General features: G+C 42.7%; 1 protein-coding gene across 9 annotated transcripts in view; it reads left to right on the top strand.

Annotated features, from left to right (window-relative positions):
* shroom3 (shroom family member 3) overlaps positions 1–16930 on the top strand; it is a 388660-nt gene that overhangs the window by 338269 nt on the left and 33461 nt on the right. For all 9 annotated transcript variants that reach the window (XM_080190584.1, XM_080190642.1, XM_080190660.1 and 6 more), the window contains one exon: positions 15126–15257. In XM_080190584.1, the coding sequence (XP_080046710.1) occupies positions 15126–15257 (132 nt within the window). The remainder of the gene's footprint in view (positions 1–15125; positions 15258–16930) is intronic.

The following is a 16930-nucleotide window of genomic DNA, read 5'->3' as shown; positions in this document are numbered from 1 at the left end:
CCCCCTGCAAAATGAAATGGTGCCAGCACACTGAACAGGGGAGCACCATCAACCCCTCAACAAAGAGGGGCATCCTCCCCCCTACCCACAAATAATGACTGACCTCTCCCTCCATACTATCTATTGTGCAGCTACTACACTTCCGGACTTTGTTTCAGATTCAAAAATACCCTGTAAAGATAGCCAGTCATTTATAAGCATTACAAGTTGTTGACTGTACCAACTTGTCAGGTAAATTCACAAATTTTACACCCATATTTCTAGGAGGCGGGAGTTCAGGATCTCCACTGCAACCCTTTCTTTGGCCAGCATCCTTGAGTGTGGGTGCCCACTATGAACATGAATTTGAGCAAGTGAAGAGGGCACGCAAAAGAGCATATATATTTGATTTATTATTGACACATGTATTAGTATATAGTGAAAAGTATTGTTTTATGTGTGCTATACAGACAAACCATACCGTTTATAGAGATGGAAAGGAGAGAGTGCAGAATGTAGTGTTACAATCAAAGCTAGGGTGTAGAGAAAAATCAACTTAGTATGAGGTAGGTCCATTCAAAAGTCAGATGGCAGCAGGAAAAAAGCTGTTTTTGAGTCGGTTGGTAAGTGACCACAGACTTTTGTATCTTCTTCCTGATGGAAGAAGGTGAAAGAGAGCATGTCCAGGGTGTGTGGGGTCCTTAATTATGCTGGCTGCTTTTCCGAGGCAGCAGGAATATAGACGGTGTTAATGGATGGGAGACTGGTTTGCGTGATGGACGTTCACGACCTTTTGCAGTTTCTTGCAGTCTATATTTCTGCCATGCTGTGTTAACTCAACATTATTATAATTACACAGCTCTTCCTTGAGGTTTAGCATGCTTGATGAATCTTTCTAACTATAAAGCTGTAAAGCTCTTTTTGTTAAGAGCTTCCATAGTGCGGCACGGTGGCACAGTGGGTTAGCACTGCTGCCTCACAGCGTCAGGGACCTGGGTTTGATTCCTGCCTGGCCACTGTGTGGAGTTTGCGCATTCTCCTCATGTCTGCATGGGTTTCCTCCAGGTGCTCCACTTTCCTCCCACAGTCCAAAGATGTGTGCAGATTAGGCGGATTGGTGATGGGGCCTGGGTGGGATTGCGGTCAGTGCAGACTCGATGGTTTGAATGACTTCCTTCTGCACTGTAGGATTCTGTAATCTCACTGAGGAGGCTTCTCGCCAATCTATGCTCTGAAAAGTCAACTAACACTTGATCAACTGTGACGAATACCATCACCTCAGTTGAAACAATTCACAACATTCCTAAAACAATCAACAATATTCAGGAAAAATGTTAATTTGCACTATTTTCCAATGTTAATGGATTTGTTTTTAAATTCTAGGCTCCACATTTGCTCTTTTGCCAAAAATTAATCAGTTCTTCCTTGGCTAATACCCTACCCATGCACAAAGTTTTGTCGAAAAATGTCCATTTGTTTTTGAGATATAGAAGGTGATTATTCCAGCCTGCTGTGCTGCTCGAGTAGCGCAGTGGGCTGAGAGACATCAGTGGCGGCCATTTTGCGGGATTCACTCTGGATGCCAAGGCCTCCATGTGTATCCCAAAGTAAATTTTCTGATGTAATAAGCTCCAGATCGGAATTTGGGGTGGAGCTGATTATCATATGGAAATGTCAATCAAATTTATATTTCCATATGATTAGCAGGCCTGGGATGGAATTCTCCGGGCCTGGTAGTGCCACCCCACTGCCGGGAGTGGTTCCTCCAGTGACCTTTATGACAGCTCTCCACTATTGGGGAACAGGTGTCCAATCTGCTGGAGAGAGCAGAGCAAATGAGGGCCCGCTGGGAGGTTGAGGGTAAGGGGGGTGCCACTTGGGCAGTGCCCGCCTGGCACTGCTCACCAGGAACTAGACAGTGCCAAGGAGCAGATGGGGACGGTGCCTACTGGAGGCAAGGCATATTGGAGAGAGGGTGCGATCAGTGAGGGAGGACCTGCTGGCACTCTGCAAAAAGATAAGTGGGGGAGGAAGGGGTGAGGATGATTGGGGCTGGCCATCTGGGGTGGGATCGGGGCTGCTTGCGGGGGAATCAGGACAGGCTTGGGTGGAAAGACATAGGGGCTGGCCGGAGAGATGCGGGAGGCCAGCGATTGGGCACTGGGGGGTTCAGAAGTCCAGCAATAGGGGGTTGCGGGGCTGGCCAGCAGTCTGGAGCCGACAATGGGAGGGGGCACTGCGCGTGCACCAATCTCAGCACTGACAGATCAGCACATGCGCAGTGGCCCACTCAGCGCCATGCTGCTGGCATCTTGAGCAGGAATAAGCCCTGTCCCCAGATTTCCAGAGTGAATCTGCAAGGGCACTCTGTGATGCGCAGCATTGGAGAATCAGTCTGGTAAGTATGTTTAAAAAAACGGTGGAAATTGCATCTATTTTTCCTGTCGTTGGAATTTAGAATATTTTTGGGAGAATCCCAGCCATATTGTTTCAAACAGCCAGATAGACTAACAGAGATGAAAACTTATCTCTGTCTACTTTCAATGGTGAAGGTCATTAACCCTTCTAAATACATTTTCAATATTTACCTGTTTAGACTTAAAAGCACAGACCAGACTAACAGCTCAACACTGCAATCGTGCTTCAATCTCCTGATGAGTAATGCCAGAGAGGGTTGTTCAAATCTGTCTCTTGTTAATGTTCGTTTTGCAAATTAGCTTGTATCTGTTGTGAGTATTGCTAATCAATTCACCTTGGCCCAATGATTCTCCCTTAAAATGGTTCTGGAATGTTATGCAAATATAGACTACTTGGGCGGTTCGGACAGTGGAATTGATTGAAAGGTTGCATACAGTCGATGTAATTAAGGTGTGTATAGAGGCAATGTGAATCTCAATGGAAAAAGCCTGGAATTAAATGTGGATGGCCTCTGAGACTTAACCTCACTAATAATTGGCGTTTAATGAAAACTGAAGTGTTAATTGCTTAAATATAAAAACTAAATACCCTCCTTCAGAGGAGTAAGTAACAACTATTCTTGATGATAAAAACAAGTGTCAATAATCTGTTTTTGAACTGTGACATAGGAGGAGGTCTGAAGGTAATTCTGTCAAAGCAGAGGAATGTACCCCAGCTGGATGCTGAAAAAAAAATATAGATGATGACCATTTCATTTTACCACTGATGAACTCTGACTCAATCTCCCAATATGGACCAGTGATATCATCTCAAATATTAAAATGCAGTTTTGTTTTGCAAACTGATTCCCAAGTGATCTATTATTATTGCAGCCTTTGAAAACACACAGTCCACAATGCCTGTTCACGATTGGTGATGTAATCTAGTTTCATTAAACCTACTGACGGAATAAAAAAATGCATTGTCAAATCTGTTTTGTGGCAGCATTTTGACATTGTAAAATGGATGAGTTGATCGAAGGTTTTAAATCTCTGCAGATTTTTCTCCTGAAGTCGGTACAAACAAAAAGTCAGAATTATCCTGTGCTTTCTCAACAAGTTTGCTGTCAGATGTGGTGCTGAGAAGTTTGAAAACTGATCTGGCCAAAAATGCTTTGACCTTAGTTATAGAATAGTGACGTTTGTTACAACATACATTTGCCCTTTTAAATTCCTTTTTCTTAAAATCCTTGCTTTGGCTTGATCTTGGTTTATCACATTCTGTTTGTAATTGGACACACCCAGACTCTGACTTAATCTCTGTGAGATCTTTTCACCCTAATCTCCAAACAAGTTATCGCTGCTATGACATGTTGAATCCCAGAAGCCTTTTGCTCATAGAAAGTGATGTAAACTACTTTTTTTGGTACTGCTTCTGCATACTGATATTTTAGACATCGCTCAAAAATCTTCAGCTTATACTTAACTGCTTGTTAAAAAATAGTCTGTAATTCTGTAGTAAATTCTTGTTTTAGGCTATTTCTTGAAGAACTGTATTGCATGGGCTGCACATTGCTCAATTAATAAGGATTGTGTAAAACTGACTCAATCGGAGATGCACAGCTTTGCCCACTGCCCAGTTTCCCACTTCCTTGCACACTACATACAGCCTCATGGGCGAGGGCTTCTCAAAACTGGTACTGCAACTGAACAGGATGAACTCTGTCACCACAGCTATCTGGGTTACGTGCTCAGCATTGTTTTGGGTGATGTCAGGGTGTTAAATAGAAGTAAAACTTATAAATCTATAACCAGATGCTCTTGGGAGAATCACATGGTCTCAAACTACAGAGTTTTTTTTAGATAGGACTTGACAATGGTAGATGACTAGCATTTTACAGGAGAGAAGAGAGGACTCTTGATCAGGTTGATGCGCCAAAGGGACCAAGGCAAAATTTATTGATGAGGGCCACGCTATCACCACAGCAATTTGGGTGGAGCAGATAATGGAAAGTATATCCAAGTGAGCAGGATGTGTTAAGGATCACAGCAGTGCAGTTTTAAGCCAAGTTCAATCAAAGATCATCATTACGATCAAGGCTATGAAAGACAGAATGTCAGTACGATCAAGATTATGAGTGGTTGGGGCTTTGTTAACATGTGAAAAGACATTCTAAGGGAACCACAAAGAAGCCCAATGAGCAGAATCCAATAATTTTTTGGCTTCACCGTTTGGATTTTTCCTTTGGTCTTCCATGGTTTTTTCCCCCTCCTATATAAGTAAAGGAATGTTGGGTACACCTAGAGCTTGACGTGCAAAGCCTATCTTACTACTTTTACATTACATGTCAGTTCTTTGGGGGGGGGGGGGGGGAGGCGGGCAGGCGGTGGCTGTGTCAGTTTTCTTTTAACTGGTGTTCAGCATTTAATCATTTCCCAGAAAACAGTGGGTGGAATTTTCCCAAAAAATGGCCAAGTGTCAGGTTCTGACTGAAATCTGGCGGGTTCCTCCAACATCAGGTTTTTTCCCAAATCTTCTGACATCTTTTCAGATAAAAAGCAGGGGGGATGTTTTGCACCGTTGTTCTTGAGGGTGGGGTCTGGTAGAGCTGGCAAGGCTGGCTTCACAGAGATTGACCAGTGCGGTCATCTCAACTGCTGGGGAACGCTGATGGGAAGCAACACCTGATGCCCCTGGAAGCAACAGCGTTAAGCCATTTAAGAATTTTTAAATCTATTCAAATTAATGGTAATCAGGTTCATGCCCAGCAATTATGTCTCCAGCGGGGTCTGTGGTAGATCTTATTCTGAGATCGATCTCCCCAGTGCAAGTCCCTTAATCACCCCCTCACGAGAGTTTGCAGCCACAACAGGATTTGAGGCTGAGACGAACAGGCCTGGAAAATCTCCCTCATAAATGCAAAATGGTGATGAGGCAGAAAACACTCCTTCAGGAATGTTCCTTCATTTCTTCGCACTATAACTAACCCAATACAGGATGCTGACTCCATCTTGATTATGAGGAGAACTTCAATTAATGTAATAGTGTGCTCACTACAAAAAAACTTATAATTGTAATTAATATGAATTCCATCCATTATGCATACAATGGGTTACTTTACCTGGTAGTGATGCATTAATAAAAACCTGTGATGGCTAATAAAAACTGTGATGGATAAAGGCACAAAATGGGAAGGTGCCCCGAGGAACACTCCATTATTAGGGTGAATGGAGGTGCATACAGTGACACCATTCTATAATTGAATTTACAGATAATCTCAGTTAAATCTGCGCTCATCTTCCATAGGTCAACATGTAAATTTTAAAAGGTATTTCCTCAACTGGTTGTTCATACCTGCTTTTAGCAATTTAACCTATCATACAAATATTATGCAAGAAGGACAATAGGTAAGACAGATGAACTGAGAGCTTGGATTACTGCACAGAATTATGGATTTTATTGCAATTACAGAAACATGGTTAAAAGAGGGACAAGGCTGGCAGCTTGATATTCCAGGATATCGTTGTTTTAGATGATACAGAAGGGGAAAGAAAAGGGATAGGGAAGTTGTATTGCTGATTAGAGAACACATCACAGTTGCGTTGAGGGAGGAGACATTGGAAGGATCTAGCAGTGAGGTATTATGGGTAGAGCTCAGGAATAGGAAGTGTGAAATCACAACGTTGGGAGCGTACTATAGACTTCTCAACAGAGGAGCAGCCAGTTACTGAAAAGCTGTGAAAAAAAGCGGGATAGTTGTGATTGGAGACTTTAATTTCCCCTATATTGACTGGGATTCCCTTACAGCCAGGGGCTCAGATGGAGAGCAGTTTTTTAGATGTGTCCAGGAGGGCTTTTTGATACAGCATGTTGACAATCCAAACAGGGAGGGGGGCATACTAGACTTGGTATTGGGGAATGAGCCAGGCCAGATCATTGATGTTTTAGTGGGGGAGCATTTTGGGCTTAGTGATAATAATTCCATAAGATTTCTGATGGTCATGACTAAGGACAAGAATGGTGAGAGTGCTTAATTAGATGAGGGCCAATTACAACCAAATTAGACAGCAACCGGGGAATGTAGATTGGGAGTGAATATTTGAGAGCAAATCTATGTCATGCATGCATGTGGGAGGCATTTAAATGCCAGTTCATTGAAGTGCAGGACAGACATGTCCTCGCAAAAATGAAGAGTAGAAATGGAAGGATTTGGGAACCATGGATGACAAGGGAAATTGTAAGCATTGTCAAAGGGAAAAAGTAAGGATAGGTCTAGGCATCTAAAAACTGACAAGCTCTCTGAAGAGCATGGTGAAAGTAGGAAGGAAGTTAAAGTGGAATTAGGAGAGCTAAAAGGGCCCCTAAGGGTCAAGGAGAATCCCAAGGCTTTTTATGCACATGTGAACAGGAGAATAGCAAGAGGAAGAGTAGGCCCACTCTAGGACAATGGAGGAAAGTTACGCATGGAGCCATAGGAAGTGGGTGAGATCCTTAATGAGTACTTTGTATCAGTATTCACCAAGGAGAAGTACATCACGGATGTTGAGGTCAGAGATAGGTGTGTGGACATTCTAGAGAATGTCAATAGATCGAAGGTGGAAGTGATGAGTACCATAAATTGTTTTAAGGTAGACAAGTCCCTGTGGCTGGATGGGATCCATCCCACGTTATTTCGGGAAGCAAAGGAGAAACAGCTGGGGCCTTAACAGATATCTTCACATCCTCTTTGACCACAAGAGAGGTTCCAGAGGACTGGAGAATAGTCAATGTTGTTCCCTCATTTAAAAAGGGAAGCAGGGATAAACCAGCGATTATAGCCCTCAGGATCATTAACATATAGATAGGTCTAGGCATGCATGTCCCTAAAAGTAGCAAAACAGGTGACGAAGGTAATTAGGAAGGCATATGGCATGCTTGCCTTCATAGCTGAGGCATTGAGTACAAAAGTTGAGAAATCATGTTGCAGCTATATAAAACCTTGATTAGGCCACATTTGGAGTATTGCGTGCAGTTCTGGTCACCACACTACCAGAAGGACATGAAAGCTTTGGAAAGAGTGCAAAGAAGGTTCACAAGGATGTTGTCTGGTTTCGAGGGTGTTGAATAAACTAGGATTGTTTTCACTGGAAAAATGGAGGCTGAGGGGAGCCCTGATAGAGGTCTACAAAATTATGAGAGGCATAGACAAGGTGGATAGTCAGAGGCATTTCCCTAGGGTGTAAGTGTCAATTACAAAAGGGCACAGGTTCAAGGTGAGAAGGGGAGATTTTAAGGGAAATGTGCAGGGAAGTTTTTCATGCAGAGAATGGTGGGTGTCTGGAATGCACTGCCAGAGGAGGTGGTGGAAGCAGGCACATTAGCAACATTGAAGAATAGGGAGGGAATGAAGGAATACAGTCCTAGTAAGGGCAGAAGGATTGTTTTTAGTTTAGTTAGGGCATCATGATGGGCACAGGTTTGGGGGGGGGGGGCCGAAGGGCCTGTTCCTATGCTGTACTTTTTTTTATTCTTTGTACCCATCTGTCTATAAAGTATTTTCTGTCTCGTGTTTCCAGTAAAATTCTATTGATTGTGTCTGCGACATAAATGGACTTCCAGAAAGGTCAAGTTGTATTTACATTTGTGTGTCAAAAATAGTGAGAGTTTGAAAATTACTTGATCTATTTATTTTTAATTAAAACCTTAATGAAGGACTAAAGGCAGTGGGCACAATCTTACCAGCCATTCATGCTATGCTCTCACTGCGATGTCGGTGTGCCTCAGGGATCTGTTTTGGGGCCACTGCTGTTTGTAATTTTTATTAATGATCTGGATGAGGGTATAGTTGGGTGGATTAGTAAGTTTGCTGATGCCACCAAAGTCGGTGGTGTGGTAGATTGTGAGGAAGGGTGTCATAGTTTGCAGGGTGACTTAGACAGGTTGCAGAGCTGGGCCGCGAGGTGGCAGATGGAGTTTAATGCGGAGAAGTGTGAGGTAATTCATTTCGGTAGGAGTAACAGATGTGTGCAGTATAGGGCTAACGGGAGGACTTTGAATAGTGTGGAGGAGCAGAGGGATCTAGGTGTATGTGTACATAGATCCCTGAAAGTTGGGAATCAAGTAGATAAGGTAGTTAAGAAGGCATACGGTGTCTTGGCGTTTATTGGTAGGGGGATTGAATTTAGGAGTCGCAGCGTCATGTTGCAACTGTACACAACTCTGTTGCGGCCGCACTTGGAGTACTGTGTGCAGTTCTGGTCCCCACATTACAGGAAGGACGTGGAGGCTTTGGAGAGGGTGCAGAGGAGGTTTACCAGGATGTTGCCTGGTATGGAGGGGAGGTCATATGAGGAGAGACTGAGGGATTTGGGGTTGTTTTCGTTGGAAAGAAGGAGGCTAAGAGGGGATCTTATTGAAACATATAAGATGATTAGAGGTTTAGATAGGGTGGATAGTGATAGCCTTTTTCCTCGGATGGAGAATGCTAGCACGAGGGGGCATGGCTTTAAATTAAGGGGTGGTAGTTACAGGACGGATGTCAGGGGTAGGTTCTTTACCCAGAGGGTGGTGAGGGATTGGAATGCCCTGCCTGCTGCGGTTGTAAATGCACCTAGTTTGGGGGCGTTTAAGAGATCTGTGGATAGGTTTATGGACGAAAAGGGATTGGTTTAGATTAGTGGGTCAGTGTTTTTTTTAAAAAAAACTGGTCGGCGCAACATCGTGGGCCGAAGGGCCTGTTCTGCGCTGTTATGTTCTATGTTCTAATTTGGCATCCAACAAAATCTCTGTTCACTGCAGCAGGATGGGAAAATCCCACCAGCGTGAACGGTGATAAGATTCCGGCCGGTGTGAAGTTTGACCAGCAGCCAGAGTAGGAAGGAATGTTTTGGATCTCACTCCTTTCCATTTCTTCAAATCTCTCATTACTTTCAAAACCAGTTTTTCTGATGGTGTTTTTGGTCCCAATTCATAACCTCTCCCTAGTAAAAGTGCAAAACTAAGGATGCTAGAAATCTGAAATAAAAACAGAACGTACTGGATAAACTGAACAGTCCTAGCTGAATCTGTGAAGAAAGAAACAAAGTTAATCTTCCAAGACCTTCTGCAGAATGTTCTGTAAATGACTCAAAATATTAACTCTGTTTCTCTCTCCATAGATGCTGCTGAGTTTATCCAGCATTTTCTGTTTTTATTTCTTCACCTGTCCCTGCAGCATGGTGGCACAGTGGTTAACAAGTGCTGCTTCAGGGACCTGGGTTCAATCCTGGCCTTGGGTGACTGTGTGGAATTCTCCCCATGTCTGCAGGTTTCGTCCGGGTGCTCTGGTTTCTTTCCACACTTCAAAGGTGTGCAGGCTAGTTGGATTGACCATGGTTTTAAAAAAATGCCTTTTAGTATCCCAAGATGTGTAGATTAGATGGATTAGCCATGGTAAATGTGTAGGATTCTGGGGATAGGGCAGGGAAGAGGATCTGGATAAGAGACTGTCAGAGAGTCGGTGTAGACTTGATGGGCTAAGTGGCCTCTTCTGCACTGTAGGGATTCTATGCAACACGTTATATTAAGAATGTTGGAAGAGAATGTAAATAAAAAAGTCATGATTTAATGACACTAAGAAGTTCCACAGTTTTGAGAAATATTAGGAAATGGTGTAATGGATCTTTCTGAAATTAATACAGATTTCAACATTATGTCTTTAAGTTCCTTTCTGTTATTGATTCTGCAAAAGAAGTTAGATAAATTGCCATTTAAGGAACTACTTATTCACTGTAAAGTTTGTAAAGCTTCATATTTTTAATCTAGAGACATTTTGCCAAATATTGTAAAATTTCAGCATCAACTTGCATTTTGTACAGTGCTTGTAACATAAAAAAAAGTTTAAAGGCCCAATTAACGTCATTTCTGGAAATTTCTGAAAAGGGTTTCCATTTTACAGCGAGACAGTAATGGCAGTGTAGCCCTTGATTTGGTCCTGACTTTGTAGCAGAACTGAGAGAGACTGTGAAGAGGTGGCAGTCTTGGACTGCTTGAGTTTAGCAGTGCATAGACTCCTCTAATGTGGTAGCAAACTAAGTTTGCCAGTGAGTTACATGAATGTAAAGAACTTACTTAATTACATGGGGAAGCAGATTAATACTCACGAGCAGAGCTTTGCATGTTTACCCCAGAACTTTTTTGGTAAGTTTTTCACTCAGAGGGTGGTGAGTGAGTGGAATCGGCTGCTGTCGGTAGTGGTAGAGACAAACTCGCTGGGGTCTTTTAAGAGACTTCAGGATGAGTCCATGGGATTTAATGGGATTGAGAGTTATAGATAGGCCTGGTAGGTATGGATATGATCGGCGCAACTTGTGGCCAAAGGGCCTGTTTGTGCTGTAATGTTCTATGTTCTAAGTAGGCTTTTGCACTGCTACAGTTATTGGTATCCCAACTTGTGTTTCGATGACTTGCTCACATGGAGGCGCCTGTTTCAGACAGTTCAAAACACACATCAAATTCAGAAGCATGACCTGTGATCTCTTCATCAGTACAACTTCAAAATGTCTGTGGTCACTGTAATGCCTTTGTGTGCTAATATTATACTTAGTGCCTGTGATGCACAGAGGAGAAAGAACTTCAAAAAACATGAAGAATAAATGTATTTCCAAAGGCTTCTACCATCTTTATTCTTGGAGGTCCAGCGTTTTGGTACAGAACCTATTTTAAAAAACATTTAACAAATTTATCCATAGAACAGAATCCCAACAGTGCAAAAGGAGGCTATTCAGCCCATCGAGCCTGCACTGACAACAATCCCACCCAGACCTTAACCCCTTCATCCCATGTGTTACCCTGCTAATCCCCGACACTAAAGGACAGTTTAGCATGGTTAATCAACCTGACTTGCGCATCTAAACTGGTGCACTCTTTGAGGTGGATAAATCGTGCATTGATGTCTTGAATAACTTTTTTGTTTCGGTCTTCACGGAGGAGGATGTGAATAATTTGCTGGGTGTTAGCGATGGAAAGGTGGTAGGACTGGAGGGTCTCAACGACATTATTGTTACTAGAGAGGCGGTGCTTGACAGACTGGAGGGACTGATTGTGGACAAGTCCCCAGGACCGGATGGAATGCATCCGAGGGTTCTGAAAGAAATGGCGGAGGTGATAGTGGATGCCTTGGTGGTTATTTTCCAAACGTCGCTGGATTCCGGGGAAGTGCCGGAAGATTGGAAAATGGCTAATGTTACGCCGTTGTTTAAGAAGGGTGGCAGGCAAAAGGCAGGGAATTATAGGCCGGTTAGTTTAACGTCTGTTGCAGGTAAAATGTTAGAATCCGTCATCAAGGAGGAAGTAGCGAGGCATCTTGAGGGAATTGCTTGATAGAGCAGACGCAGCACGGTTTCGTTAAGGGGAAGTCGTGTCTGACAAATTTATTGGAGTTCTATGAGGATGTGTCTAGGGCGGTGGATAGAGGAGAGCCGGTGGATGTGGTCTGTCTTGATTTTCAGAAGGCGTTTGACAAGGTACCTCACAAGAGGTTATTGCAGAAGGTAAGGGGGCATGGAGTTGGGGGTAGGGTGTTAGCGTGGGTAGAGGATTGGTTGTCAAATAGGAGGCAGAGAGTGGGGGTCAATGGGTGCTATTCGGATTGGCGGTTGGTGACTAGTGGAGTGCCCCAGGGGTCGGTGCTGGGGCCTCAGCTATTTACCATTTATATAGATGATCTGGAGGAGGGAACCGAGTGTATGGTGTCGAAATTTGCTGATGACACCAAGATTGGTGGAACGGCAAATTGTGCGGAGGGTGTGGAGAGTCTGCAGAAGGATCTAGATAGGCTGGGCGAATGGGCCAGGAACTGGCAAATGGAATTTAATGTTGGCAAGTGCGAGGTGGTCCACTTTGGTAGGAATAATAGTACGAAGGACTATTACTTACGTGGCGAAAAACTGCAGCAGGCGATGGTGCAGAGGGACCTCAGGGTCCTTGTGCATGAGTCGCAAAAACCCAGCCTGCAGGTGCAGCAGGTGGTCAGGAAGGCTAATGGGATGTTGGCCTTCATAGCGAGGGGGATTGAATATAAAAGTAGGGAGGTCTTGCTGCGGCTGTATAGGGCATTGGTGAGGCCGCAGCTGGAGTACTGTGTGCAGTTTTGGTCGCCGTACTTACGCGAGGATATTTTGGCCTTGGAGGGAGTGCAGAGGAGGTTTACTAGGCTGATACCGGAGTTGAGGGGGTTGAGCTATGAGGAGAGGCTGAATAAACTAGGCTTGTACTCGTTAGAGTTTAGAAGAATGAGGGGAGATCTCATTGAGACATATAAGATGATGAATGGGATGGATAGGATAGAGGTGGAGAGACTCTTCCTGCTCAGAAAGGACAGTAGGACTAGGGGGCACAGCCTTAAGATAAGGGGGGGGCAGTTTAGAACGGAGTTGAGGAGGAACTTCTTCACTCAAAGGGTGGTGAATCTCTGGAATTCTCTGCCCGTTGAGGTGGTGGAGGCTGCCTCGCTAAATATTTTTAAGACGCGGGTTGATAGGTTTTTGATAAGAGAGGGGATTAAGGGTTATGGGGAGAGGGTGGGAATGTGGAACTGAGCCACGACAGATCAGCCATGATCTTATTGAATGGCGGGGCAGGCTCGAAGGGCTAGATGGCCTACTCCTGCTCCTATTTCTTATGTTCTTATGTTGTGTTCTTAAAAGCAATGAAGCGCAAATTGTATTACAGTTGAAACACCCTCTTTTGAAACTAAGTTATTTGTTTTTGGTCCGGAGAGATAAGCTAGAGAGAGGAGCCAGACCTCCTCCTGCCGGTTGTTATCCAGTGACGCTTGCTAGAATGATTTGGATGGAGAGAAGATCAGATGTGGCTACAATACCCACAATGAACAAATAACATTGTCAGTCTGGAGTAGAAATCCATGCTGAGTGTTAATGCAAATTGGGCATTATTACATCAGCAGCCCCATTCCATTATCCTTGTAACAGGCGACCAAAGCAATACTGTCTGTTTTGATCCTTATGCCTTCAGTGGCCACTTTGATTAGGTACCGAGTTATATTGACACAAAAGCAATTCCAGTTTTTAAATAAAGCAATCCATGGCTGCAACTCAGTGCTCCTGGCTTTCATCTTACCTAAAAGTCAATTTCTGTAGTAGATCAAAAGAATTTCCACTTTATCACAGATGCCGATCTGATTATCAAACAATAAATTTAAATTATTGCTCCAGAATACTTTGCTCAATTTGGCATTGAACCTCAAAGTTCAATCATTCTTCCTTTCACTTTTAATACATTGGAAGAAAGAATCATAAAGTTGTCTTGCCAAATTTAATTTTCTTTAGAAACTCAAGTGAAAGCTGCAAGTGAGGATTTACTTCGCTTTGATATTAATTATGTTTTAGCTTTTTCATTTTTCATTATTGGTTTGATCCAGTCTGCTGTTCTCCTTCCAAAAATAATCTGGTGGGAGAGCACGCTGGCTGCTGATGTGGTGTTTATTGCAGTAGTTTACTAATCATAGGGAACTTTGAAATCCCAGAGCATGTTTTGATGTGATTGATCAAGCAAGGGACCATCCTGAGAATGTTTTCTATTGCTTTGGGTTTTACTTGCATCAGAAATGTTGTTCGCCATTATCAACGGTCTTGTTTTTAAAATAATTGCAAGCGTATGATGTAGGAACAGTTGATACTAATTGGAATCTTTCCTGCAATTGATTAGCCTTCACTTTGTATCACAATTTGGCAGCAAAACCAAGATTAAAAACATACAACCTGGGGAATTATAGATTGGTTTCCACTTTTGACTACCTGACAGCAACTTCATCTCCTGATTGATAGACCTTCTTGTCATTGAATGGTTGTTGCTGATAGATCAGGCCGTTTTAGCAACATCATCTTCAGAGTTGTCACTATTCTAATAGTTAGAAGTCATCAAACTGGTGATTCCAATGTATTTAATGTGGCAGTAAGGCGGCAGAATGACTTCAGTCCAGATTCAAGCGGGACCAGGCAAGGCACCGTGTCTCTGAATTTTGCTTTCTCCTAGCGCTGTTTTCTGCCCTGTTCTTGGCGTGAGAGTAGACCATGACTGGAAATGTCATCTCTGGTGGGAAAAGCAGTGAGAATTCAGCTGGGTCAGTTGGTGTGATCCAGATCACAATTCAGCCACGCTTAGACAATTTTTTGGAGTTTGGGAAGATTGTCGACACAAAGAGATGTACAGGACCAAAAGACAGCGCCAAGACTGGCTTCTCCGAGATCAGGGCATAGTTTTTAAAGGGCACTGTCCAGCCATGTCACTGAGCTTCTGAGGGCTACATTGGCCTCTGAGCACCTTCAGTGTGACCATCACACCTGGTCTCTGTTTGTGGTGACCAGTAGTGATTTCTGCCGGCTTCACGTTGTGCCAGTGGGTTAATGAATACTGGGAGCCAGGTGAATCTGGCTAAAACCCAGAAATGCGTATTTAAATACAGATTTAAATATGCTAAACTAGCTCACAGCCTCATTAGGCATGAACCAGATTACATCGCTGTGGGCAAGGTTGGGATTCTCCCCGGAGCAAATCATATTTGGCCCTTTTTGCTCGATTCTGTGTCCATAATGTGATGTGCACCTGTGCGCACGGGGCCGGAGAGTCGCCCCCATAGAGTGAAAGTGAACCTGGAAATGATTCACTAGACAGAACAAGCAAACAAGCAAAATGTGTTGATCAGACTTGCTCTTTATTTGTTACTGTTACTCTGTAACTAAATCGATATTTTGTTTTGTTTCTGTCCACAGGCGGACTGAACCCACAGCCCGACCTCACTCCTGGCATTCTACGAAGTTAGTGGAAACCCAACCAGATTCAAGCATGATGCAAATATCTCAGGGCACGATTAGCACTCCTTGGCACCAAACCTACCACTCTAGGTTAGTAGGGGTCTTGTTTATCCCTATGGCAACAAGAGAATCTGTTATTTTCTTCTATGAAACAATATGCTATGAAACGATTTGGATCAAGAAGAGTTACCTTCGAAGCGGATTTAAATCTGTTTCACTTACAGTAATGGGGTGGCAGTTCTAATAGCGGACATTTAACAATCTGTGCTTTAGTTATTGCCATTCCTTCAACCTCTTGCGCACATTCACTGTTAATCTAAAGTTGAAGATTTAGAGAAACTTAAAATACTGGTTGTGAAATCTGTAAAAAGATATATATTACAGTTAATGCCTTGTCCTCAGTGTTGGCATAAGATAGAGTCCCACAATCACATGTTTTTTATTTAGGTGCATCACTTTCATCTTCTTCCATTCCCAGATATGCTTACTCTTGAGCTGAATGTTTATGTTAATAATCATCAAAGAGATCTAAAACTCCTTGCCTATAAATTAGGTACATGTGCTTTAATTGGTAGATGTGCTGCCTTGGCTTCACATCACTAGGATTAAGTCAGTTGAACAGCACAGCTGGGGGAGCAGGTGCTTTGGGTGTTGGAATGGAACCTTAATGCATGATCTTTGCAGTGGAATTTGTTCAGTTACATTGATTTGCTAAATCTAGTTGCATGATGTATTTAATTTGTATATGTATGTCCCATTTCTTTCCTGCAAGTAACATTTTTAAGTATTATGAACAATGTGAACTCCTTCCTCTTAAATTTGTGGAGATATTTTGTATTTCTTTTGATACCTCCCTCAGATTTTTCACACCAACTCCTCATTTCGTCTTTCCTGTAACCTTTTCTGACATTAACCTTTCACAGATGCAATAGAAAATTAGCTATGTTTATTTTAAATAGGAGTACCATCTGATTTTTGGATTGTTGCAAGATGTGTATGGGGCAAATTTTTTTTTATTAAATTGGTGTGTTGTAAAGACAAAAGTTGTGATTCAAATGTATGAAATAGCCTTAATCTTTACAAGTGAGATCAATTTGAATTACGTTATTGCATACTTTATATTTAGAATAGATAAAAGGACATCTTAATGACGGCATTGAAATGGGAGATTTCTTGTCAATACCATACCAAAGTCTGTGATGCATGATCTGGAAATGTGCACAGTGACTGGTGATATTGCTATCTTGCACTAAATAGTGGAGAAATGTTGACTGGTACCTAAGTGAGGATATGATAGATGACCCTTGGCGTCATGTTGGTGAAGTGTCACTGCCATGAGGGTTGCATTTCTGTTTGATTTTCTTACAAAAAGTCTGCCGCTGTGTTGAAATGAGGTTTAGCAGAAACTGCTAACCGTTCCCTTTGGTTTGACTCAACACTGTTTTAAGAGATTAGATAAATACTTAACATTGTCGCTATTGTTTCATTGCATGTTTTGACTAATGTTGCACCCATATATACTGCCAAGTTCCTTTGTGTGCTTTGTGTTATAACGTCTCCTTGTTGTCCTAGTGGGTTTGGTTAATTTGTAACAGTCATGGGTGCAAACTAATTATATAATCATGGGAACAATCAAACATTATCTGGATTCGGATTCTGTATCAGTGGAGGACCAAGAAATAAAGGGAGGTTAGGATTTCTTTGGTTTTTGGAATGGCAAATAAACACTTGAAAGTGAAAACAATCTACTTTTCTTGTGAAAT

The sequence above is a fragment of the Carcharhinus amblyrhynchos genome, chromosome 1 (genome assembly GCF_965287045.1).
Source record: "Carcharhinus amblyrhynchos chromosome 1, sCarAmb.v2.hapA, whole genome shotgun sequence".
NCBI lineage: Eukaryota > Metazoa > Chordata > Chondrichthyes > Carcharhiniformes > Carcharhinidae > Carcharhinus > Carcharhinus amblyrhynchos.
This window is presented reverse-complemented; position numbering and strand designations above follow the sequence as displayed.